Source organism: Somniosus microcephalus, chromosome 5 (genome assembly GCF_052327205.1).
Source record: "Somniosus microcephalus isolate GS21.2 chromosome 5, FLI_Smic_1.0, whole genome shotgun sequence".
In the NCBI taxonomy this organism is placed as follows: domain Eukaryota; kingdom Metazoa; phylum Chordata; class Chondrichthyes; order Squaliformes; family Somniosidae; genus Somniosus; species Somniosus microcephalus.
This window is the reverse complement of record NC_140991.1, coordinates 11,814,868-11,841,611: the sequence shown is the minus strand read 5'-3', so window position 1 is coordinate 11,841,611 and position 26,744 is coordinate 11,814,868. Positions and strand designations below refer to the sequence as shown.

The 26,744-nt window shown below is 46.2% G+C and overlaps 1 protein-coding gene and 1 long non-coding RNA gene across 2 annotated transcripts in view; one reads left to right on the top strand and one right to left on the bottom strand.

The window, feature by feature from the left end:
• Positions 1–23,162, top strand: part of LOC147116886 (uncharacterized) — a 45,952-nt gene extending 22,790 nt beyond the window's left edge. Inside the window, exon 2 of the long non-coding RNA XR_015078325.1 lies at positions 22,886–23,162. This is a non-coding gene — a long non-coding RNA (uncharacterized LOC147116886). The remainder of the gene's footprint in view (positions 1–22,885) is intronic.
• Positions 19,764–26,744, bottom strand: part of slc39a4 (solute carrier family 39 member 4) — an 83,338-nt gene continuing 76,357 nt past the window's right edge. The window contains exon 12 of the mRNA XM_085987321.1: positions 19,764–23,118. Coding sequence (XP_085843447.1) covers positions 22,987–23,118 — 132 coding nt within the window. The 3' untranslated portion in view covers positions 19,764–22,986. The remainder of the gene's footprint in view (positions 23,119–26,744) is intronic.

The following is a 26,744-nucleotide window of genomic DNA, read 5'->3' as shown; positions in this document are numbered from 1 at the left end:
GGCAAGACTGGCAGCTCAATATTCCGGGGTACAGAATCTTCAGGCGAGACAGAGGGGGAGGTATAAGAGGAGGGGGTGTCGCAATATTAATTAAGGAGTCAATTACTGCAGTAAGGAGGGATGATATATTAGCAGGTTCCTCTAATGAGGCCATATGGGTGGAGCTTAAAAACAAAAAGGGGGCAAGCACTTTGCTGGGAGTGTACTATAGGCCTCCAAACAGTCAGGGGGAGATAGAGGAACAGATGTGTAGGCAAATCTCAGAGAAATGTGCAAATAATAGGGTAATAATAATGGGGGATTTCAACTTCCCCAATATTAACTGGGATAGTCAGAGTGTGAAAGGCTCAGAGGGTGTAGAATTCTTAAAGTGCATCCAGGAGAGCTTTTTGAGCCAGCATGTAGAAAGTCCTACAAGAGAGGGGGCGGTACTGGACCTAATTCTAGGGAATGTGGCTGGCCAAGTGGAAAAAGTGCTAGTAGGTGAGCACTTTGGTGACAGTGACCATAATATGGTAAGATTTAAGGTGGTCATGGAAAGGGACAGGGATGGGCCGGAAATAAAGGTTCTAAATTGGGGGAAGGCCGATTTTAATAGGATAAGGCAGGATCTGGCCAAAATGGACTGGGATCAGCTACTTGTAGGAAAATCCGCATCGGAGCAATGGGAGGCTTTCAGAAGGGAGATTGAGATCATACAATGGCAACATGTTCCCGTAAAGGTCAAGGGTGGTTCCAAAAACCACAGGGAACCTTGGATGTCAGGGGATATACGAGAATGGATTAGGAAAAAAAGGAGGGCTTTTGGCAGATACAAAAGGCTAAAGACGGAGGAAGCCCTAGAGGAGTACAAAAAGTGCAGGGGGATACTTAAAAAAGAAATTAGGAGATCAAGGAGGGGCCATGAAATAACACTGGCGAGCAAAATAAAGGAAAATCCTAAGATGTTTTATAAGTATATTAAGGGTAAGAGGATAACTAGGGAAAAAATAGGGCCCATTAGGGACAAAAGTGGCAATCTGTGTGTGGAGCCGGAAGATGTAGGAGGGGTTCTAAATGAATTTTTTGCATCTGTTTTCACTATGGAGAAGGACGATGTAGACATAGAAATAGGGCGGGGGGACTGTGATATGCTCGAACATATTAACATCGAGAGGGAGGAGGTATTGGCGGTTTTAGCTGGCCTAAAAATGGATAAATCCCCAGGCCCGGATGAAATGTATCCCAGGCTGCTGTGTGAGGCAAAGGAAGAGATTGCGGGGGCTCTAACACATATATTCAGGACCTCTCTGGCCACAGGGGATGTGCCAGAGGACTGGAGAACCGCTAATGTAGTACCATTATTCAAGAAGGGTAGTAGGGAAAAACCGTGGAACTACAGGCCAGTGAGCCTAACATCAGTGGTAGGAAAATTATTGGAAAAAATTCTGAGGGACAAAATTTGTCTCCAATTGGAGAGGCAAGGATTAATCAGGGATAGTCAACATGGCTTTGTCAAGGGAAGATCATGTCTGACTAATTTGATTGAATTTTTTGAGGGGGTGACTAGGTGTGTGGATAAGGGTAACGCAGTGGATGTGGTATACATGGATTTCAGTAAGGCCTTCGATAAAGTCCCGCACAGGAGACTGGTCAAGAAGGTAAGAGCCCATGGAATCCAGGGTGCCTTGGCACATTGGATACAAAACTGGCTTAGTGGCAGAAGGCAGAGGGTGATGGTCGAAGGTTGTTTTTGTGACTGGAAGCCTGTGGCCAGTGGGGTACCACAGGGATCGGTGCTGGGTCCCTTGCTGTTTGTGGTCTACATTAATGACTTGGATATGAATGTAAAAGGTATGATCAGTAAGTTCGCGGATGATACAAAAATTGGCAGGGTGGTAAATAGCGAGGAGGGTAGCCTCAGTCTGCAGGACGATATAGATGGGTTGGTCAGATGGGCGGAACAGTGGCAAATGGAATTTAACCTGGAAAAGTGCGAGGTGATGCACTTTGGGGGGACTAACAAGGCAAGGGAATACACAATGAATGGAAAGACCCTAGGCAAGACGGAGGGTCAGAGGGATCTGGGTGTGCAAGTACACAGATCCCTGAAGGTGGCGGAACAGGTGGATAAGGTGGTAAAAAAGGCATATGGGATACTTGCCTTCATTAGCCGAGGCATTGAATATACATAGATACATAGAAGATAGGAGCAGGAGTAGGCCATTCGGCCCTTCGTGCCTGCTCCGCCATTCGATGAGATCATGGCTGATCCTTTAATTCAGTATCCCGTCCCCGCCTTCTCTCCGTAACCCTTAACCCCTTTTGCCCGTAGAAATATATCTAATTCCCTCTTAAATATATTTAATGAGCTGGCGTACACTGCCCTCTGTGGCAATGAGTTCCACAGGTTCACCACTCTCTGAGTGAAGAAATTCCCCCTCATCTCTGTCCTAAATGGTTTAGCCCTTATCCTTAAATTATGTCCTCTAGTTCTGTTCTCACCCGCCAAGGGAAACATTCCTTCTGCATCCAGTCTGTCTAGACCTGTCAGAATTTTATACACTTCTATGAGGTCCCCTCTCAATCTTCTAAACTCCAGTGTGTACATCCCTAAACTACATAGTCTCTCCTCATAGGTCATTCCCGCCATTCCTGGTATCAGCCTGGTGAATCGCCGCTGCACCCCCTCCATGGCAAGAACATCCTTCCTCAGATGAGGCGACCAAAACTGTACACAGTACTCGAGGTGTGGTCTCACCAGTGCCCTGTACAGCTGCAGCAAGGTATCCCTGTTCCTGTATTCTAACCCTTTTGCTATGAAGGCCAGCATACCGTTTGCCTTCTTGACCGCCTGTTGCACCTGCATGCTCGCCTTCAGTGACTGGTGTACAAGAACACCCAGGTCTCTCTGTACTTCCCCCTCTCCCAATCTATTGCCATTTAAATAATAATTTGCCCTCCCGTTCCTGCACCCAAGGTGGATAACTTCGCACTTGTCCACATTATAGTGCATCTGCCATTTATCCGCCCAATCGCCCAGTCTGTCCAAATCGCTCTGGAGCTTCCTGGTCTCTTCCTCTGAGCCCACCCCCCCTCCTAGTTTAGTGTCGTCTGCAAATTTGGAAATGCTGCATCCGACTCCCTGATCCAGGTCATTAATGTAAATTGTGAACAGCTGGGGGCCCAGGACAGATCCCTGTGGTACCCCACTTGTTACTGCCTGCCATTCAGAAAATGAGCCGTTTATTCCAACTCTCTGTTTTCTATCTGACAGCCAGTTCCCTATCCACGCCAAAACTTTCCCCTTTATCCCATGAGCCTCAATTTTCCATGCTAATCTTTTATGTGGGACCTTATCGAAGGCCTTTTGGAAGTCCAGGTACACCACATCTACTGGCTCTCCCCCATCTATTCTACCAGTTACTCCCTCAAAAAATTCCAATAGATTAGTCAAGCACGATTTACCCTTTGTAAATCCATGTTGACTCTGTCCTATCCTGTCCCCATTTGCTAAGTGCTCCGCTATTTCATCCTTAATGATGGACTCCAGCATTTTGCCCACAACTGATGTAAGGCTTACAGGTCTGTAATTACCTGCTTTTTCCCTACCCCCCTTTTTGAATAGTGGGGTAACGTTAGCTACCCTCCAATCCATCGGCACTGTTCCCGAGTCTAATGAATTCTGAAAAATCATCCTTAGTGCATCCGCTATCTCTAGGGCCACCTCCTTCAGTACCCTAGGATGCATGTTATCAGGCCCTGGGGATTTGTCCACCTTCAATCCCTTTAGCTTCCTTAACACCATATCCTTAGAGATATTGATTTGCGTCAGTTCCTCCTTTGCCAATGTCCCTATTTTTCCCGATATCCCAGGGAGGTTTTTTGTGTCTTCCTTCGTAAAGACTGACCCAAAGTATGCATTTAGTTGATCTGCCATTTCCTTATTTCCCATTATATATTCCCCCGTATCTGACTGCAATGGACCAACTTTGGTTTTCACCAGTCTTTTCCTTTTGATATACTTATAAAAGCTTTTGGAGTTAGTTTTTATATTTTCCGCCAGCTTGTTTTCGTAAGCTATTTTGCCCCTCTTGATTATGCCCTTTGCCCTCCTTTGCTCTATCTTAAACTGTTCCCAATCTTCCGCTCTGGCGCTTTTTTTGGCTATTTTATACGCCCTATCTTTGGATTTTATGCTGTCTCTAATTTCCCCTGTTATCCACGGTTGAGTCACCTTTTTAGATTTCCTTTTATGCCAGATTGGTATAAACAATTTTTGCAATTTTGTCATTCTATCTTTAAATGTTTGCCATTGTTTATCTACCTCCAGTCCTCCCAGGAACGTTGTCCAATCAGACCTACTCAGTTCCCGTCTCATGGCATCATAATTCCCCTTGTTTAAATTCAGGACCTTAGTCTCTGAGTCAATTTCTTCGCTCTCCATTTCGAGTGAGAAATCGATCATGTTATGATCGCTCTGACCCAAGGGTCCCCGTACAACAAGATTACTGATTAGTCCCTTCTCATTGCACAGTACCCAGTCCAATATAGCCTGTTCCCGAGTTGGTTCCTCGACATATTGATCCAGATAACCATCCCTCAAACACTCAAGGAATTCCTCCTCCTCATTATTTTTACTGATTAGGCTAGTCCAATCTATATGTAAGTTAAAGTCACCTATGATGACAGCTGTGCTCTTATTGCACGCTTCTCTAATTTCCCTCGTGATGCCCTCCCTAACCTCTATTTTACTATTTGGAGGCCTATATACCACTCCTATTAATGTTTTTCGCCCCTCGCTATTTCTTAGCTCCACCCATATAGATTCTGTATTAACTGAGTTAATATCCTTCCTTTCAATTGCATTTATCCCCTCTTTTACTAGCAATGCTACCCCTCCTCCCTTTCTTTTTTGTCGATCCTTCCTAAATACTGAATACCCCTGTATGTTAAGCTCCCAGCCCTGCTCACCCTGCAACCATGTTTCCGTAATCCCAATTAGGTCATAATTATTAACCTCTATTTCCACAGCTAATTCATCTACCTTGTTCCTGATGCTTCTCGCATTAAGGTATAAAACCCTCAGGCTTTTTTTATGCTCACATTTTTTATGAATTAGTTTGGCCCTTTGTTTTTTGTTCCTCACCCTTTTATCATTTATTTCTGTCTGCCTTTCACTTTCCTCTATTTCACTACATAGGTTTCTAGCCCCCTGCCATACTAGTTTAAATGCTCCCGAACTGCTTTATCAAAAATTACCCCGAGAACATCAGTTCCATCTCTGCACAGGTGTAGACCGTCCCTTTTGTATAGGTCACACCTACCACAAAACTGGTTCCAATGCCTCAAAAATTTAAAACCCTCCCTCTTACACCACTGCTCAAGCCACGTATTTAGCCTAACTATCCTGTTCTCTGTACTCTTACTAGCACGTGGCACTGGTAGTAATCCAGAGATTACTACCTTCGAGGTCCTACTTTTTAGCTTGGCTCCTAACTCCCGAAATTCTACTTGTAGGACCTCTTCCCTTTTTTTAGCTACGTCGTTGGTACCAACATGTATCACGACAACTGGCTGTTCCCCCTCCCCCTCCAGAATGTTCTGCACCCGCGCCGAGACATCCTTGACCCTTGCACCAGGGAGGCAACATACCATCCTGGAGTCTCGGTCGCGACCACAGAAACCCCTATCTATTCCCCTTACAATCGAATCCCCTATTACTATAGCCCTGCCACTCTTTTTCCCTCCCTTCTTTGCAACAGAGCCAGTCATGGTGCCATGAGCCTGGCTGCTGGTGCCTTCCCCCGATGTGTCACCCCCCCCGACAACAGTACCTAAGGCGGTGAACCTGTTGCTAAGGGAGACAACCCCAGGGGATTTCTGCACTACCTTCCTGCCCTTGCTCTGCCTTTTGGTCACCCATGTACTGTCTACGCTGGCCTTAACCTGCGGTGTGACCAACTCACTAAATGTGCTATCCACACCCCTCTCAGAATCGTGGATGCTCCAAAGTGAGTCCATCTGCAGCTCAAGGGCCGTCATGCGGTCCCACATGAGCTGCAGCTGGACACACTTCCTGCACACATAGTCGTCAGGGACACAGGAAGCGTCCCTGATTTCCCACATGTTACAGGAGGAGCATGACACAGGTCCGAGCTCTACTGCCATGACTTAACCCTTATATTACTTTTAATTTTCTAGTTTTAGTTTATTTATCGACTTTTGTTTTCCCGAAGCTTACTTAGACCAATGTATACTGTACTCCTCTTATTCCTTTTTAAACTAACCAAATCCCACTAGTTTTGGTTTTACTTCCTAGGAAGGTTTGAGGAAAGTACTTACCAGTTAGTCTTACCTCCCTGGTCTTTCGCTGACTTCCCGGTCTTGTGTCCCCTTGGTCCTACGCCGACTTCCCGCTCCTCCCGGTTCCTGCCCTGCTGAAAAGAAACTGAGACCAAAAAATTTGTGACCTCTGTTTTTAGACAGCTGCTAAAAGACTACTAGGTTAGAGGAGGGGGGCGGTGGGGGTTCCTACTCTGTAGGAACTCGGGTTTAAGCCACCACCCTCCTTAAATACCTTTCACCTGGGTGCTTCCCACCAGGTCCGCTTCTGAAAAAAAGCTCAAGAGCTGGACTTCCGCCTCAGCTGTTTTTTAAATGGCCCCGAGTCTCGCCGACTGCTGCCTCTCCGCTGCTGCTCTCTCCCGACTGGTCTCGGGCCTCGCCTCTCTCCGGTTTTTATACCGGTCTCACACTGCTCCCGACTGGGAGGAGGTTATGATGGAGCTGTATAAAACACTGGTTAGGCCACAGCTGGAATACTGTGTGCAGTTCTGGTCGCCACACTACAGGAAGGATGTGATCGCGTTAGAGAGGGTGCAGAGGAGGTTCACCAGGATGTTACCAGGGCTGGAGCGCTTCAGCTATGAAGAGAGACTGGGCAGATTGGGTTTGTTTTCCTTGGAGCAGAGGAGGCTGAGGGGGGACATGATTGAGGTGTACAAAATTATGAGGGGCATAGATAGGATGGATGCTGAGGAGCTTTTTCCCTTAGTAGAGGGGTCAATAACTAGGGGGCATAGATTCAAGGTAAAGGGCGGGAGGTTTAGAGGGGATTTGAGAAAGAACTTTTTCACCCAGAGGGTGGTTGGAGTCTGGAACTCACTGCCTGAAAGGGTTGTGGAGGCAGGAACCCTCACAACATTTAAGAAGCATTTGGATGAGCACTTGAAATGCCATAGCATACAAGGCTACGGACCAAATGCTGGAATATGGGATTAGATTAGGCAGGGCTTGATGGCTGGCGCGGACACGATGGGCCGAAGGGCCTCTATCCGTGCTGTATAACTCTATGACTCTATGACTCTAAGAATTACAATTGAATTGTTCAAAAATAAAGGCGAGCAAAGCCCAAAACTTGAAACTACAACTTACCTGCAGAGGAAACAATATTGCGGCTAAATGGGCTGAATTTTTTCACAGTGGGATTCTGATGGGGCCAGAAATTCGGGTCCCCACGGGTGAGTGCGCGCTGGGTACTCACGCGTAGGCCCAATGAAAGTGCCGGTTTCGTGCATGCACTGCGCATGTGCGGGAAACCGGAACTGATGTTCCCTTAAAGGAAGGGGTTCACAGGTCGAACGCGTGCGCCGGAGAGGCAGCGCGTACGCCTGGAACTTCCGGGTTTTTTGCAGCTTTCTCTGGGAGGGTAAGTCTCCAGGAGCTACGCTTGTAAAAAGCAGTCGCAAGGCCTGCTTTTAACAAGGTAAGTGGTGAATTAAGTTAAATTAAAACATTTTTTCCACAGGTTTATTATTTTTAAATACTTTAAAGAAAGGTAAGTTTATTTTTAGCCCTGTTAGAAACTGTAATTAATTTTTTCAAAAATTTAAATTATTGTTTAAAATAGTTATTTTATGTACTTTATAGTTATTTTAAAAATGTGATTTTTAAAAATTTATTTGAAGTTTTAGTGATGTTTTGGGGCTTATAGTATTTATAAGTTTGACAGCTCTTCCTGTCAATTTTATGAATGAAGCATTCCCTGCTACCATTGGCTTTCCATGGCCCATGTGATCCCAGGGGACACTTTGAACTAACTGCGCCCCTGGGATACGGAAGCACTGCGCGCCGGCAGTTGGAGGAGGCCCACAGCTCAACGGCCGGCGCGCTAGGTAAGTGCAGGTCGGGGGCTTGCACCCGCGGGAAGCCCCCAACCCGAATTTCTGGGCCAGTATGTTCAAAAACTGGGCACAAAGCCACCCAGTGGCCGGATTGTATCATTACAGCACGACAAGTTTATATAGGCAGAACACAGTATAAACGTGGACATCGGATTTTGTAATGGGAAAAAGTTGACACAAAAAGTGTAACAAAAACATGGCAACAAGAGGTCAAGTGGTGCTGACAGGAAGTGTGTGCAGATGTAAGATTTTTAATGATATCGATATAGATTTACCCAGCTTTTTCTTGAAAGAGTCAACAATGGTTTATTCTAAAACATAAATACAGTAATGGGGGTTGGGGGGGGGCAACTGAGAGAGACTAATAATTTTTTTAATTGACAAACCTAGGTCAATATCCAAGATCCATAGTGTAGGACAGCATCAAGATAGAAGAAGAAGAACTTGCAATTCTGTAGCGCCTTTCACATCCTCCAGATATCCCACGGCACCTCACAGGCAACTAACTAAAGTATAGTCACTGTTATAATGTAGGCATGGCAGCCAATCTGCGCACAGCAAGGTTGGATAAAGCAGAATGGAAAGAGTTATTTTGATGGAGCTTGCTAGTGTAGTAGTGCCAAGGCTTTGTTTCGTGTATCATAAGGTCACTGAGCATCTTGTAAATGTGTGAACATTTAACTTTTTTTGTTGGAGAAACATGATAATATAGTTTTAAACTACAATATTTTGAAGTAACCACCAGGTTAATTGTACAAAAGGTAGATAAGAGGAGGAGAGAAGACAAGAAATCAGGAACTAATAGGACATTAAAACATTTTACATGGGAGGAAAAATCGGATGGGATCCTCACAGGCATACCATCCGATATGCCCGATTTTCCGATATACACCATGCCCAAACGATTCAATGTGCCTGGGCACAGACCCAGGAAAATCTCCCCTATAGTGGTTAGCTGATGCCCAGCATGGGTTTCGTTTTTATTCATTCCTGGGATGTGGGCGTCGCTGGCAAGGCCAGCATTTATTGCCCATTCCTAATTGCCCTTGAGAAGATGGTGGTGAGCCGCCTTCTTGAACCGCTGCAGTCCTTGTGGTGAAGGTGCTCCCACAGTGCTGTTAGGGAGGCAGTTCCAGGATTTTGACCCAGCGACGATGAAGGAATGGCGATATATTTCCAAATCAGGCTGGTGTGTGACTTGGAGGGGAACTTGGAGGTGGTGGTGTTCCCATGCGCCTGCTGCCCTTGTCCTTCTAGGTGGTAGAGGTCGCGGGTTTGGGAGGTGCTGTCACAGAAGCCTTGGTGAGTTGCTGAATTGCATCGTGTAGATGGTACACACTGCAGCCACTTTGCACTGGTGGTGGAGGGAGTGAATGTTTAATCAAATCAAATCAAATCAACTTTTATTGTCATTGTTAGTGCACAAGTGCAGTACAACGAAATGTAGGCTTGCGGCTCCCGAGAGTGTACAATTTGGATTAGGACACTTAAACATTCCAACATACATTTGTACATATATATTAGCATAAATATGACCATAATAAAGTGCATCGGCAGATGTGCAGGCTTTAGTGTTTATTTGTGGAGTTCAGTAGGATGACAGCCCTGGGAAAGAAGCTGTCCCTAAATCTGGTCGTACGGGTGCGAATGCATCTGTAGCGTCTTCCAGATGGTAGGAGGGCGAACAGACTGTGGCTGGGGTGGGTAGGGTCTTTGATGATGGACCGTGCCCTCCGTAGGCAGCGTTTCTGATATATATGTTCTATGGTCGGGTGCCGGTAATGCGTTGGGCAGTTTTGACTACCCGCTGCAGGGCTTTCCGGTCATGGGAGCTACAGCTGCCGTACCATACCGTGATACAGTTTGTCAGGATGCTCTCTATAGTGCAGCGGTAGAAGTTAGAGAGGATCGGGGGTGACAGATTACATCCCTTCAGCCTCCTCAAGAAATATAGGCGCTGCTGGGCCTTCTTCACCAGAGAGGAGGTGTTGAGGGACCAGGAGAGGTCTTCCGTGATGTGGCAGGCAGCTTTGTCCTGGATGGTGTCGAGCTTCTTGAGTGTTGTTGGAGCTGCACTCATCCAGGCAAGTGGAGTGTATTCCATCACAGATGGTGGAAAGGCTTTGGGGAGTCAGGAGGTGAGACACTCGCTGCAGAATAACTAGCCTCTAACCTGCTCTTGTAGCCACAGTATTTATGTGGCTGGTCCAGTTAAGTTTCTGGTCAATGGTGACCCCCAGGATGTTGATGGTGGGGGATTCGGCGATAGTACTGCCGTTGAATGTCAAGGGGAGGTGGTTAGACTCTCTCTTGTTGGAGATAATCATTGCCTGGCACTGTGTGGCACGAATGTTACCTGCCACTGATCAACCCAAGCCTGAATGTCGTCCAGGTCTTGTTGCATGCGGGTAAGGACTGCTTCATTATTTGAGGAGTTGTGAATGGCGCTGAACACTGTGCAGTCATCAGCGAACATCCCCATTTCTGACCTTATGTTGGAGGGAAGGTCATTGAGGAAACAGCTGAAGATGGTTGGGCCTAGGACACTGCCCTGAGGAACTCCTGCAGCAATGTCCTGGGGCTGAGATGATTGGCCTCCAACAACCACAACCATCTTCCTTTGTGCTAGGTATGACTCCAGCCAGTGGAGAGTTTCCCCCCCCAATTCCCATTGACTTCAGTTTTATTGGGCTCCTTCATGCCACACTCGGTCAAATGCTGCCTTGATGTCAAGGGGAGTCACTCTCACCTCACCTCTGGAATTCAGCTCTTTTGTCCATGTTTGGACCAAGGCTGTAATGAGGTCTGGAGCCGAGTGGTCCTGGCAGAACCCAAACTGGGCATCAGTGAGCAGGTTATTGGTGAGTAAGTGCTGCTTGATAGCACTGTCGCCGACACCTTTAATCACTTTACTGATATTGGGAGCAGACTGATGGGGCGGTAATTGGCCGGGTCGGATTTGTCCTGCTTTTTGTGGATAGGACATACCTGGGAAATTTTCCACTTTGTCGGGTAGATGTCAGTGTTGTATGTACTGGAACAGAGCGGACCTGTGTGGGGAACAGCGAGCGCGGCAGAGCTTAAAACCGGCGGCATCAGCGAGCAGCGAGGCCTGACCAGAGTGGAGCTGTGTGGGGAACAGCGAGCGTGGCGGAGCTTAAAACCGGCGGCATCAGCAAGCAGCGAGGCCCGACCAGAGCGGACCTGTGTGGGGAACAGCGAGCGCGGCGGAGCTTAAAACCGGCGGCATCAGCGAGCAGCGAGGCCCGACCAGAGCGGACCTGTGTAGGGAACAGCGAGCGCGGCGGAGCTTAAAACCAGCGGCATCAGCGAGCAGCGAGGCCCGACCAATTCAACAGCGGGAGAGAGAGGTAAAAAGTAATCAAAGTGTGACATCACCAGGAAGCAGGTAAGTGACTGGTTGGTGAGTATTTCTTTTTTTAAACTTTAACTCTGTGGTTTATAATTACTAAGGTCTCTCTGGTGTAGCGGGGACTGTTGGTAAACCAGTTAACTGTAGTGTAATTAGTGGGATTGATTGATTTAATTTAAATTCAATTAATTAAAGGGTAAGTCATGGCAGGATAGCCGGGCCACGTGATATGCTCCTCCTGCGATATGTGGGAAATCAGGGACACTTCCTGTGTCCCTGACAACTACATGTGCAGGAAGTGCATCCAGCTGCAGCTACTGACAGACCGCATTGCGGCACTGGAGCTGCGATTGGATGCATACCGGAGCGTTCACGATGCTCAGGACATCGTGAATAGCACGTTTACGGAGTTGGACACACCGCAGGTAGAGGTTGGACAGGAAGAAAGGGAACGGGTGACCAACAGGCAGAGTACTAGGCGCAGGCAGGTAGTGCAGGGGTCCCCTGTGGCCATCCCCCTCTCCAACAGATACACCACTTTGGGTACTGTTGCGGGGGGGTGGCTTATCAGAGGAAGGCAGCAGCAGCCAACTTCCTGGCACCAGGGGTGGCTCTGCTGCACAGAATGGGAGGAAAAAGAGGGGTAGAGCTATAGTAATAGGGGATTCTATTGTAACGGGAATAGATAGGTGTTTCTGCGGCCGCAAACGAGACTCCAGGATGGTGTGTTGCCTCCCTGGTGCAAGGGTCAAGAATGTCTCCGAGCGGCTGCAGAACATCTTGGAAGGGGAGGGTGAACAGCCAGTTGTCGTGGTGCATATAGGCACCAACGATATAGGTAAAAAGCGGGATGAGATCCTAAAAGCGGAATATAGGGAGTTAGGAGATAAATTAAAAAACAGGACCTCAAAGGTAGTAATCTCAGGATTGCTACCAGTGCCACGTGCTAGTCAGAGTAGAAATAGAAGGATACTTCAGATGAATACATGGCTAGAGGAATGGTGCCAGGGGGAGGGATTCAAGTTCCTGGGACATTGGAACCGGTTCTGGGGGAGGTGGGACCAGTTCAAACCGGATGGTTTGCACCTGGGCAGGGCTGGAACCGATGTCCTAGGGGGAGTGTTTGCTAGTGCTCTGGGGGAGGGTTTAAACTGAAATGGCAGGGATTTGGGAACCTGAGCAGGGAGACAGAGGAAAGGGAAACAAGGATAAAAGCAAAAGATAGGAAGGAGAAAAACAGAAGTGGCAGTCAGAGAAATCAACGGTTTAAATCAAACGTGGCCACAGTAAATAATCATTCTAATAGGTCTAAGAGCGTTAAAAAAACAAGCCTGAAGGCTTTGTGTCTTAATGCGAGGAGCATTTGTAATAAGGTGGATGAATTGACTGTGCAAATAGAGGTAAACGAATACGATTTGGTTGGGATTATGGAAACGTGGCTCAAGGATGGCCAAGATTGGGAACTCAACATCCAGGGGTATTCGATATTCAGGAAAGATAGGCAAAAAGGAAAGGGAGGTGGGGTAGCATTACTGGTTAAAGAAGGGATTAATACAATTGTAATGAAGGATATTAGCTCTGATGATGTGGAATCTGTATGGGTAGAATTCAGAAATACTAAGGGGAAAAAAACGTTAGTGGGAGTGGTATATAGGCCTCCAAACAGTAAGGCGGAGGTTGGGGATGGCATTAAAAGGGAAATTAAAGAAGCGTGCATAAGGGCACAGCAGTCATCATGGGTGACTTTAATCTACATATAGATTGGGCCAACCAAATTAGTAACAATACTGTGGAGGTGGAATTCCTGGAGTGTTTACAGGATGGTTTCCTGGACCAATATGTCGAGGAACCAACCAGAGATCAGGCCATCTTAGACTGGGTATTATGTAACGAGAAAGGATTAATTAGCAATCTTGTTGTATGAGGCCCCTTGGGTCGGAGCGATCATAATATGATCGAATTCTTCATTAAGATGGAGAATGAAGTAGTTGACTCAGAGACTAGGGTCCTCAATTTAAATAAAGGAAACTACGATGGTCTGAGGAGCGAGTTGGGTAGGATTGATTGGGGAATGGCACTCAAAGGGTTGACGGTGGATAGGCAATGGCAAACATTCAAAGACCGAATGGATGAGCTACAGAATTTGTTCATCCCAGTTTGGCATAAAAATAAAACAAAAAAGGTGACTCAACCGTGGCTAACAAGGGAAATTAGGGATAGCATAAGATCCAAGGAGAGGACATATAAATTGGCCAGAAAAAGCAGTAAACCTGAGGATTGGGAGCAGTTTAGGATTCAACAAAGGAGGACAAAGGGATTAATTAAGAAAGGGAAAATAGAATATGAGAGTAAGCTTTCAGGGAACATAAAAACTGACTGTAAAAGCTTTTATAGATATGTGAAGAGAAACAGATTGGTGAAGTCAAGCGTAGGTCCCTTGCAGTCAGAATCAGGGGAATTTATAATGGGGAACAAAGAAATGGCAGACCAACTAAATACATCTTTTAGTTCTGTCTTCACAAAGGAGGACAAATAACCTCCCAGAGATGCCGGGGAACATAGGGTCTGATGAAAGGGTGGAACTGAAAGAAATCAGTATTTGTAGGGAAATGGTGTTAGGAAAATTGATGGGACTGAAGGCCGATAAATCCCCAGGGCCTGATAATCTACATCCCAGGGTACTTAAGGAAGTGGCCCTAGAAATAGTAGATGCATTGCTGGTCATCTTCCAGAACTCGATAGACTCTGGAACAGTACCCATGGATTAGAGGGTAGCTAATGTTACCCCACTATTCAAAAAAGGTGGTAGAGAAAAAGCGGGGAATTATAGACCGGTAAGCCTGACATCGGTAGTGGGGAAAATGCTAGAGTCCATTATAAAAGATGTAATAGCAGAGCACTTGGAAAGCAGTGACAGGACCGGACAAAGTCAACATGGATTTACAAAAGGTAAATCATGCTTGACTAATCTACTGGAATTTTTTGAGGATGTAACTGGTAAAATAGATAAGGGAGAACCAGTGGATGTGGTGTATTTGGACTTTCAGAAGGCTTTCGATAAGGTCCCACATAAGAGATTAGCGTGCAAAATTAAGGCACATGGGATTGGGGGCAAGATATTGACTTGGATAGAGAACTGGTTGGCGGACAGAAAGCAAAGAGTTGGAATAAACGGGTCGTTTTCCGAGTGGCAGGCAGTGACTAGTGGGGTACCGCAAGGATCGGTCCTAGGACCCCAGCTGTTCACAATATATATTAATGATCTGGATGAGGGAATTGGATGTAATATCTCCAAATTTGCAGACGACACAAAGCTGGGTGGGAGGCTATGCTGTGAGGAGGATGTCATGAAACTCCAGTACGATTTGGACAGGTTGGGTGATTGGGCAGAAACATGGCAAATGCACTATAATGTGGATAAATGTGAGGTTATCCACTTTGGTGGCAAAAACAGGAAGGCAGATTATTATTTGAATGGCAATAGATTGGGAGAAGGGGAAGTGCAAAGAGACCTGGGTGTTCTTGTGCACCAGTCGCTGAAGGTAAGCATGCAGGTGCAGCAGGCGGTTAAGAAGGCAAATGGTATGTTGGTCTTCGTAGCAAGAGGGTTCGAGTACAGGAACAAGGATGTCTTGCTACAGTTGTACAGGGCCTTGGTGAGACCGCACCTTGAGTATTGTGTGCCATTTTGGCCGCCTTACCTGAGGAAGGACGTTCTTGCCATGGAATGAGTGCAGCGAAGACTCACCAGGCTGATACCTGGGATGGCAGGAATGACGTATGAGGAGAGATTGTGTCGATTGGGCTTATACTCACTGGAGTTTAGAAGATTGAGAGGGGATCTCATCGAAACCTATAAAATTCTGTCAGGCCTGGACAGACTAGATGCAGGAAGGATGTTTATGATGGCCGGGGAGTCCAGAACCAGTGGTCATAGTCTAAGGATAAGGGGTAAGCCATTTAGGACAGAAATGAGGAGGAATTTCTTCACCCAGAGAGTGGTGAACCTGTGGAATTCTCTGCCACAGAGGGCGGTGGAGGCCAGTTCATTAAATATATTCAAGAAAGAGTTGGATATATTTCTTAAGGCTAAAGGAATCAAGGGATATGGGGAGAAGGCAGGGACAGGGTACTGAATTTGGATGATCAGCCATGATCTCATTGAATGGCGGAGCAGGCTCAAAGGGCCAAATGGCCTACTCCTGCTCCTATCTTCTATGTTTCTATGTAACAGCTTGGCTAGAGGCGCGGCTAGTTCTGGTGCACAAGTCTTCAGCACGATAGCCGGGATGTTGTCAGGGCCCGTAGCCTTTGCTGTATCCAGTGCATACAGCTGTTTCTGGTGGGGTCCTCAGGAGTAGGCTGAGATGGATTGTCCACTCGGCACTTCTGGCTGAAAATGGTTGCAAACGCTTCAGCCTTGTCTTTTGCACTCACGTGCTAGACTCCACCATCATTGAGGATGGGGATATTCATGGAGCGTCCTCCTCCCATTAGTTGTTTAATTGTCCACCACCATTCACGACTGGATGTGGCAGGACTGCAGTGCTTTGATCTGATCCGTTGGTTGTGGGATCGCTTAGCTCTGTCTATAGCATGCTGCTTCCTGTGTTGTAGCTTCACCAGGTTGGCACCTCATTTTTAGATATACCTGGTGTTGCTCCTGGCATGCTCTTCTACACTCCTCATTGAACCAGGGTTGGTCCCCTGACTTGATGGTAATGGTAGAGTGAGGGATATGCCAGCCCATGAGGTTACAGATTGTGGTGGAATACAATTCTGCTGCTGCTGATGGCCCACAGCACCTCATGAATGCCCAGTTGTGAGCTGCTAGATCTGTTCTGAAAGCATGGGATTTGTTGGAGGAAGGAAAGACTGAAAGAGGTAAGGAGTTCCACAGCTTTAAACCCCCAGGAAAGAATGTATTAGGCTGGGAAACAGTGTAATAAATTTTGAATTCAACACAATAAATACATAAAGGATGAAGAGCATGGAGGGCACTTTGGAGCTTAGGAAAACCAAGGGAAAATGTAACATGAAGTTTGGGATTATCCTCTGACTGTTCAATCAGTACCCTTCCTGTTTTGTTGAACAGAAGACCACACTATTGCGAAGAAATATGTGTTAATGTTTATTTTAGTGGAGAGATAATACTGCAGCCTTCAAAAAAGTAAACACTGCCTCTCTATAGTGACTAACTAATGTCAATAACAAAAATATATTAACAACATATATAGATTAAAATCTTCACATGTTACTATGAAAGTATTTCTCTCTCCCTCTCCTGACAGTTAGGAGATTTACAGCTTGTAGTACAGGTAGACTATCCTTTATCCGAAAACCTCGGGACCAGCCGTGTTTCGGTTTTCGGAAAATTTCGGATTTCGGAAGGTATTTTATAAGACTGGGAAATTTGTCGGGGGTGGGTCGGCGGGGGTCCGCGGGTGGGGGTCGTCGGGGTCGGCGGTGGGGGTCGGCGGGAGTCGGGGTCGGCGGGGGGGTCCGCGGTGGGGGTCGGCGGGAGTCGGGGTCGGCGGGGGGGTCGGCGGGGGTCGGGGTCGTGCGCACGACTTACGCTGACCCTCTGCTCAAGTCATGCCACTCTGGTCATGTCGTGCGCACGACTTACACTGAACGAAAAAACCTTCGGTTTTTAGAGGGTTTCGGTTTTCGGAAGTTCGGATAAAAGGTAGTCTACCTGTACCAGCAGAAATAACGCTACTTCTCAGAATCGCCTGACTGCATGGATGGCGAACTTAAATAACTTGGTTATCTTGCGACTGGAGTTTAGGTGCAGTTGTTGCTTGGAGTGGTTGTTTGGACTGCCTTTTTAGCCACTTGCAGTCCTGTGCTGTCCATGTGAAGACACAGAATATGGGCTCTGCTCATTGGTGAGTAGCTCCGAGAGGCACGTTAGCTAACGTGCTGGAGGTATCGCACCAGCTTCAGTCGGTGTTATCTCTGTCACGTCATGCTGACCATAAAAGGGAGCTTCAGATGGTGGGCCAGGCAGTAACGCCTGCTCCCTCTATAGATTGTCCACCCACCTCCTTGACCGAGACCTGTGATACCTCTCTACCTCTGATACTTGGGAAAACTCAGCATCTTCTTTTTGTCAGACTGTTTGTCCGATATCCAGTACTGGATGAGCAAAAAAAATTTCCAATTAAATATTGGGAAGACCGAAGCCATTGTTTTCGGTCCCCGTCACAAACTCTGTTCCCTAGTCACTGACTCCATCCCTCTCCCTAACATCTGTCTGAGGCTGAGTCACACTGTTCGCAACCTTGGTGTCATATTTGACCCTGAAATGAGCTTCCGACTGCATATCTGCAGCATAACAAAGACCGCCTACTTCCACCTCCGTAACATCGCCCGTCTCCACCCTTGCCTCAGCTCATCCGCTGCTGAAACCCTCATCCTTGCCTTTGTTACCTCCAGACTTGACTATTCCAACCCACTCCTGGGTGGCCTCCCACGTTCTACCCTCCGTAAACTTGAGGTCATCCAAATCTCGGCTGCCCGTGTCCTAACTCGCACTGAGTCCCGTTCGCCCATCACCCCTGTGCTCGCTGACCTACATTGGCTCCTGGTTAAGCAGCGCCTCGATTTCAAAATTCTCATCCTTGTTTTCAAATCACCTCCGTGGCCTCGCCCCTCCCTATCTCTGTAATCTCCTTCAGCCCCACAACCCCCCGAGATATCTGCACTCCTCTAATTCTGCCCTCTTGAGGATCCCTGATTATAATCGCTCAACCTTCGGTGGTCGTGCCTTCTATTGCCTGGGCCCTAAGCTCTGGAATTCCCTCCCTAAACCTCTCCGCCTCTCTACCTCTCTCTCCTCCTTTAAGACGCTCCTTAAAACCTACCTCTTTGACCAAGCTTTTGATCACCTGCCCTAATTTATCCTTATGTGGATCGGTGTCAAATTCGTTGTCTTAAAATACTCCTGTGAAGCGCCGTGGGACGTTTTACTATGCTAAAGGCGCTATTTAAATACAAGTTGTTGTTACCACTAATGCCAGGTGTAAAATCAGATTACCTCCAGTGGTAACACTCCTCAAGGGGTTGAATGGCTTACTCTTTTCCTAAGTTCCTCCCAACTACTGCCAGTGGGAAAATAGTGCCAACTTAGAAAAGGCCAATCCAAGCAATAAATTGTTGAAACATATTAGAACCTGCTTTAAGAGATCACTTACCCATTAAGAGCTTCCACCTCACAGTTTTATCGATAAGAAATAAAGTTGCATTTATATAGAGCCTTTCATGACCTCAGGATGTCGCAAAGCACTTTACAGGCAATGAAGTGTAAGCACTGTTGTAATGTAAGAAACGTGGCAGCCAATTTGCACACAGCAAAGTTTCCACAAACAGCAATGAGACAAATAACCAGATTTTTTCGTGCTGTTGGTTGAGGTATAAATATTGGCCAGGTAGTACTCCTGCTCTTCTTCAAAATAGTGCTGTGAGATCTTTTACGTTCACCTGAGAGGGCAGACAGGGCCTCGGTTTAACGTCTCATCCAAAAGACGGCACCTTCGACAGTGCAGCACTCCCTCAGTACTGTGCTGGAGTGTCAGCCTAGATTTTGTGTTCAAGTCTGTGGAGTGGGACATGAACTCACGACCTTCTGAGTCAGAGGCGAGAGTTTTACCAACCGAGCCATTGCTGAAACTGTTAGTGCTAACGTCACAGGATTTACACACCCAGCCCTGCCCCCACTTCACCAACTTCTGTTCATCAAACACTTCCAGCTCTGAGTCTCCTCTTCAGGGGGTCCAGTCTGTGGAGTGGGACTTGAACCCACAACCTTCTGAGTCAGAGGCGAGAGTTTTACCAACTGAGTCACTGCTGAAACTGTTAGTGCTAACGTCACAGGATTTACACACCCAGCCCTGCCCCCACTTCACCAACTTCTGTTCATCAAACACTTCCAGCTCTGAGTCTCCTCTTCAGGGGGTCCAGTCTGTGGAGTGGGACTTGAACCCACAACCTTCTGAGTCAGAGGCGAGAGTTTTACCAACCGAGTCACTGCTGAAACTGTTAGTGCTAACGTCACAGGATTTACACACCCAGCCCTGCCCCCACTTCACCAACTTCTGTTCATCAAACACTTCCAGCTCTGAGTCTCACCTTCAGGGGGTCCAGTCTGTGGAGTGGGACTTGAACCCACGACCTTCTGAGTCAAAGCTGAGAGTGCTACCAACTGAGTCAAGGCTGACAGATGCTGTTATAAATAGTTTTTTATAGTAGTGATAAATGGTACACTTTTGGAGTCATATAAATTATATACATTACAATAAGTACAGGAATTACAGGTGTGCTTCAGCTACTCATTGAATACATTAGTTGAGCCAGAGGGGCTGAGATTTTTTACATATATGTATATACTTGTTGTAGTTTTAAAGTTCAGTTCACCTTGTCTTCAGATAGAAAGTGGAGTTTGAAATAACAGCGGTAGTGTGTAAGGAGCTAACACCTAGCCTGCTGTCCCTTTATACACAACTAGCTGGGGGGAGCCCGGCGTTGCCAGGGCTGTTTTGGGCCGGGCGGTTTAAATGGAGTCCCAGGCTTTGGGGCCTGTCTGTCTGTCCCTCTGTGAATCTGCTGCTGGGCAACATTTTAAATCGAGTCCCAGGCTTTGGGGCCTCTCTGTGTCCCTCTGTGAATCTGCTGCCGGGCAACATTTTAAATCGAGTCCCAGGCTTTTGGGCCCTGTCTCTGTGTATGTGCTGCCGGGCAACAGTTTAAATCGAGTCCCAGGCTTTTGGGCCCTGTCTCTGTGTCCCTCTCTGAATCTGCTGCCGGGCAACATTTGTACCTTTTAATACCTTCAAAGATGAAAGTGAAAGTACTTATAAAACGTTTTTGGTAAATCTTATGTTATTTTTAAAAGAGATACTAACTTTTTCGAAGCTGGATTAGCAGATTTTGAGCTGGAAGTAAATGGGGTTTTTAGCTTGAGGCAATGGCTGCCAGATCCCTGAGATGAAAATGATTAGTCCCGCCCACAGACGCAGCGATTGGCCAACCATCAGACGACTGAACTGTAGGATTGGTCAATGGTAACGGCACAGGATTGGTCGAACCTTGACGTCAGTCAATCAATGCTAATTAGCAGATAATGAGTTTAATTTTGAAGGTTTTTTGGATAAGGCGCAAACAATTTTCGTCCGACCGAAAAGTAAATACGCTTACGACCGTCCCGGACCGGTAAGCTTTCTTTGGAGGTAACACACGCGCAGGTACGCCCTATAACTTTCGAGAAGTTGTAATGATATTTTCCCATCCTTCCTCTAGTGAGGATGCACACAATGAGATTGGTGGGATATGCATCTTCGCAGATGAACAAAGAATGTCTCATAACCCACCAGTGCTTTTATTTTTGCTGAACAATCAAGTTCAGTTTTGTGGTCGGATTTACTGCTGGGCACAGAACATTTGACTGCTTTTTACACTGTGTCAGCATCAAATGCTCCTCGATTCTATATAGCTTGATTTAGATACCCGACTAAACTCCCTCTGCGCCTGTCCAACAGTGCAGCATGACACAAACTTCAGAAGAGCAACGTCTATGACATGAGTGTATCGTTTCCAGTTTCAGCATTGTCGGTTCCTGTAGCTGAGTATCGTTGCCATTCTGTGGTCTGGGTTCATGGCCATTTGAAGCAAGAAAGAGCCAGCCCTAAGTTCTTGCCATTTAGGAGCTTTACATCATCAAAGAGAGGAGACATTCATTCCATCAGCCTGGGCTGCTGAGAGAGGTGAAAGGTCAGCATTCTGACGTGATGGCACCGCTCATTCCTGTGGGTTTTGTCCAGCTCACTTGTGGCATGAAATCCCTGCTCACAAGCACCTCCGGTGCCCAGCAGTTGCTGGGAAATTGGGAAAAAGTGAAATTGTAGTCTTATTTCTTTTGTGAGGGTATTAGGAATAGGTGAATGTACAGGGCAGTCCTTTTAGTTAGTCCTGCCATTGATAAAAATCATGCATTATTCCATCTCATACTCCTCAATCCTCTCGGCCAATTCTCCCTCCAGATCCTGCTTGAATTTGTTGACATGATCCCCTGTCATTCCCTTCCTCAGCAGTCTATTCTCACAATGTTCTCTGTGTAAAATAGTTAAATGTAAAATGTATGTTCATCTGTCTTCTGAGCTTGGGTCAGTGCCCCTTGTGATTATGTCAAATATATTATTAGGGTTCAATTTATTTATGCTGCTTAGAGTCTTGAATACTTTCTGGGACTTATGCTCTGTAGCCTCGGCTGTACAAGGTCTTGTTGCCTTTTTTATCCCAGCCACGCACTGTTCTGATGCTTTCAGCAGCTAGCTACGATAACCCCAGATATCCCTGTTGGTTAATTCTCATTAACTTGGATTCATACTCGTTATTCCCCTCCCCAATCTCATCAATTTATCCACGTTAAACAATATCTACCACTTGCCAATCTATCCAGCTGTGGTAAACCACTGTCATACCTGTCTGTGTCTGTATGTGTATTCCACTAGGTACAGGTCTGGACATGCCTCGGCTGACTCCTCCCACTATTCCAGGTATATAAGTGACTACCTCCCAGTCCCTTAGTATTCTGGACGGGTCGACCACTCGAGACAAGACCTTCATTCTTTAGTTAATAAAAGCCTGGTTGTTACTCGTTCAACCTCAGTCTTTTGAGTAATTGATGGCGCATCGCCAGCTCCCTCAGTATTTGGTCTACCTGTTCTGTTTTATTTGCAACTCCCCCCTCCATCTTTTATTTGGAATCCCCTGCAAATTATGCATCTTTGTTTCTGTCTCTATTTCCAAATCATTTATGCACATTGTAAACAATAGTAACCCAAGCACTAATCCCTAGTCACATAAGAACACAGCACCTTTGTACAGCTACTCTTTGTTTCCTATATTTCAGCCATAGAATACAATAGAAGAATAGATTCTATGATATTTTAGCCAATTTTCAATTCACTGCAGAAACTCCCACCCCCAATCTTGTGGACCGAGTCCCTGCATGCCACAATGACAAATGCTTTGCTGAACTCGAAATATTGAATGTCTATTGAGTTTTCCTTGTCCACCAGGCTCATTATTACTTTGAAGAACTGCAATAGATTTGTCAGACATAAGTGACCTTCCGTAAAACCACGCTGACCTCCTCGTGTTATTCCCTCTTTCTCTAGTTGTTTAATTATTCCCTCCTTCAGTATGCCACTAATGTTTTACCCACTACAGATGGCAGGCTCTCTGTGCTGTAGTTCCCAGGGTTATCGTTATGCCCCACTTTAAAAAAATATATAAATTGGGCTGGCTGATTAAATATTACTCAATAAATGTGTTCAACCACCAGCTTTGCAACCACAGCCACTGCACTGCAGTGAAGAAGATTAAAAAGAAAACTACACCAGCTGTCCCAACAGAAGAGCCTCAGAGCAAAAACAAGTCCTCGCTCTATCCAAACTCGATTTGATCCTCGAAGAGCGACAGTAGGAGTAGGATGGCCCAGCCGAGAAGTAATCCCACATTTTGCAGAAGGAATAGAATCCAGGGATTTTTGCTCTTCGCTCGCATCATCTCTGGGAGCTAAAGGAAAAGAGAAATAAAATGAGAACCGTTTTCCCAAACAAGTTTATTGTTTCTATGCCCAAACATAGCTATATTATGTGCTGTCAGTGGAAAGGGCAGGCTTAAGGGTTGACTGTCCTTTCTTTGTTCCCTGTTCACATTCTTATATCTACAGGAAACTCTTTATTATCCGGCACCGACGGGACCGGCGTGGTGCCAGTTTATCAAAAAGTCCAGATTACAGAGAGGTATAGTTAAAAGGTATGAGAGCTCCGTACACAGCAACAAATCCAGGCTTCCCTGTTGCTTAGCAACAGCTGTAGGAACTCTGGCCACAGACCAAGCATCCCTGTTACTTAGCAACAAGTGCACGAACCCCAGTTACACAGCCACAGATCCAGGAACTGCCACTAATATGAAGTAAAACTTACCTGAACCTACTCCTGAATTTTGCTGGTTAAAAGAGAGTTTAATACTAGCTGGGGGAGCCCGGCTTTGCCAGGGCTGTTTTGGGCCGGGCGGTTTAAATGGAGTCCCAGGCTTTGGGGCCTGTCTGTCTGTCCCTGTGTGAATCTGATGCCGGGCAACATTTCTACCTTTTTAATAGCTTCAAAGATGAAAGTGAAAGTACTTATAAAATGTTTTTGGTAAATGTTATGTAATTTTTAAAAGAGATACTAACTTTTTCGAAGCTGGATTAGCAGAGTAGTTTGAGCTGGAAGTAGTGAAGCAATGGCTGCCCGATGCCTGAGTTGAAAAGCATTTGTCCCACCCACAGACGCAGCGATTGGCCAACCATCAGGCGACTGAACTGTAGGATTGGTCAATCGTGATGGCACAGGATTGGTCGACCTTGACGTCAGTCAATCAATGGTAATTAGCAGATAATGAGTTGAATTTTGAAGGTTTTTTGCATAACGCGCGAACAATTTTCGTCCGACCGAAAAGTAAATACGCTTATGACAGTTCTGGAATCGTAAGCTTTCTTTCGACGTAACACACGTGTAGGTACGCTCTATAACTTTCGAGTTTATTCAATACAGACAGACGGAATGACAGACAGACAGATGTATCCTTTTATATATATAGATAAGATATAAGAATTTTCTTGCCACTGGGCGCACTTTTTGCTGTCACATTTCTTAATTCCTGCGTGCCACAATTTTTGACATGCCTTGTGAAACTAGGGCCGGAATTTTGCCAACACTCAGAGGGCGGGTTTGGAGGCGGGTCCGCTGTCAAAATAGCAAAGATTGACAGCGGGTAGGAAACCTGCTGTCAACCCGCCTCCACGCGAGTCTCCCAGATGTCAGGTCTGTCAGCGAAGAACTGACCCCACATCAAGCGGCGGGGGAGACAAATGTGCTCATTAAATGGCTTGTTAAGAGCCATTTTAATGATATTTTGAGGCTTCCTTCCAATTTTACGTGCTCCCCCACGGGTTACCTGCTGCTCGGGGAACAGGCCAGCTCACTAGAGAAAAAGTGCGAGGCAAACTTACGGGTCTAAAGGCTGATAATTCCCCTGGACCTGATGGCCTACATCCTAGGATCTTAAAAGAAGTGGCTACAGAGATAGTGGATGCATTGGCTGTAATCTTCCAAAATTTCCTTGACTCTGGAAAAGTCCCAGCAGATTGGAAAACCACAAATGTAAAATTCAAAAAAGGAGGGAGACAGAAAGCAGGAAACTATAGGCCAGTTAGCCTAACATCTGCCATTGGGAAAATGCTGGAATCCATTATTAAGGAAGTAGTATTAGGGCATTTAGAAAATCATAATACAATCAAACAGAGTCAACATGGTTTTATGAAAGGGAAATCGTGTTTGACAAATCTATTAGAGTTCTTTGAGGAGGTAATGAACAGGATGGATAAAGGGGAACCAGTAGATGTGGTGTATTTGGATTTCCAGAAGGCATTTGACAAGGTGCCACATAAAAGGTTACTGCATAAGATAAGAGCTCATGGTGCTGGGGGTAATAGATTAGATTGGATAGAGGATTGGCTAACTAACAGAAAACAGAAAGTCGGGATAAATGGGTCATTTTCAGGATGGCAATCTGTAACTAGTGGGGTGCCACAGTGATCAGTGCTAGGGCCTCAACTATTTACAATCTACCAGGAAACTCTTTTTACCGGCACCTAAATATTCGGAAATCTCTCTTAACCCGCAAAATTCAGGAGTAGGTTCAGTTAAGTTTTATTTACTATATATTAGTGGCCGTGTAACCGGGGTTCCTGGATCTGTGGCTGTGTAACTGGGGTTCCTGCACCTGTGGCCATGCAACCAGGGACTCCTGGATCTGTGGCCGTGTAACCGGGACTCCTGCACAAGTGCCGTGTAACCGGGACTCCTGCACCTATGGCCGTGTACGGGGCTCTCGTACCTTGGTAAGTATACCTCTCTGTAATCCGGACTTTTTGATCAACCGGCACCATGCCGGTCCCGTCGTTGCCGGATAAAAAAGAGTTTCCTATATATTAATGACTTGGATGAAGGAAGCGAGTGTATTGTAGCCAAATTTGCTGCTGATACAAAGATAGGTGGGAAAGCAAGTTGTGAGGACATAAAGAGTCTGCAAAGGGATATAGATAGGTTCAGTGAGTGGGCAAGAATTTGGCAGATGGAATATAATGTGGGAAAATGTGAAGTTATCCACTTTGGTAGGAAGAATAGAAAAGAAAAATATTTAAATGACTACAGAATGCGGCGGTACAGAGGGATTTGGGTGTCCTCGTACATGAAACACAAAAAGTTAACATGCAGGTGCAGCAAGTAATTAGGATGGCAAATGGAATGTTGGCCTTTATTTCAAGGGGATAGAGTATAAAAGTGGGAAGTCTTGCTACAACTGTACAGGGCACTGGTGAGACCACACCTGGAGTACTGCGTACAGTTTTGGTCTCCTTATTTAAGGAGGGATATACTTGCATTGGAGGTAGTTCAGAGAAGGTTCACTAGGTTGATTCTTGGGATGGAAGGGTTGTCTTATGAGGAAAGGTTCACCAGGTTGGGCCTATACTCATTGGAGTTTAGAAGAATGAGAGGTCATCTTACTGAAACATATAAGATTCTGAAGAGGTTGGACAGGGTAGATGCTGAGAGGATGTTTCCCTTCATGGGGGAATCTGGAACGAGGGGACATAGTCTCAGAATAAGGGGTCGCTCATTTAAGACGCAGATGAGGAGGAATCTTTGGAATTCTTTACCCGAGAGAGCTGTGGAAGCTGAGTCATTGAATATATTCAAGGCTGAGATTTTTGAGCAACAGGGGAGTCGAGGGTTATGGGGAGCGGGCAGGAAAGTGGAGTTGAGGCCAAAATCGGATCAGCCATGATCTCATTAAATGGCAGAGCAGGCGCAAGGGGCCGAATGGCCTACTCCTGCTCCTATTTCTTATGTTCTTATGTTCTATGTTTTCACCCTGGCGTGAGTTGAGTCTGCTCTGATGTATCTGAGAAGCTGACAGCTGCAGAAGTGGTGTAAAGGATACCATGTTGCAGATGGTCAGTTTCAGAGCGCAGAAACTGTTGGTTACTGTGTTTGTAAGACATATAGAGATTTCTTTAGCTTGCAAGTGTTTAGAGCCAACTGTATGTCCAGTGCCATCTCACCATTGACAGATCGCTTCTGTCATCTCAC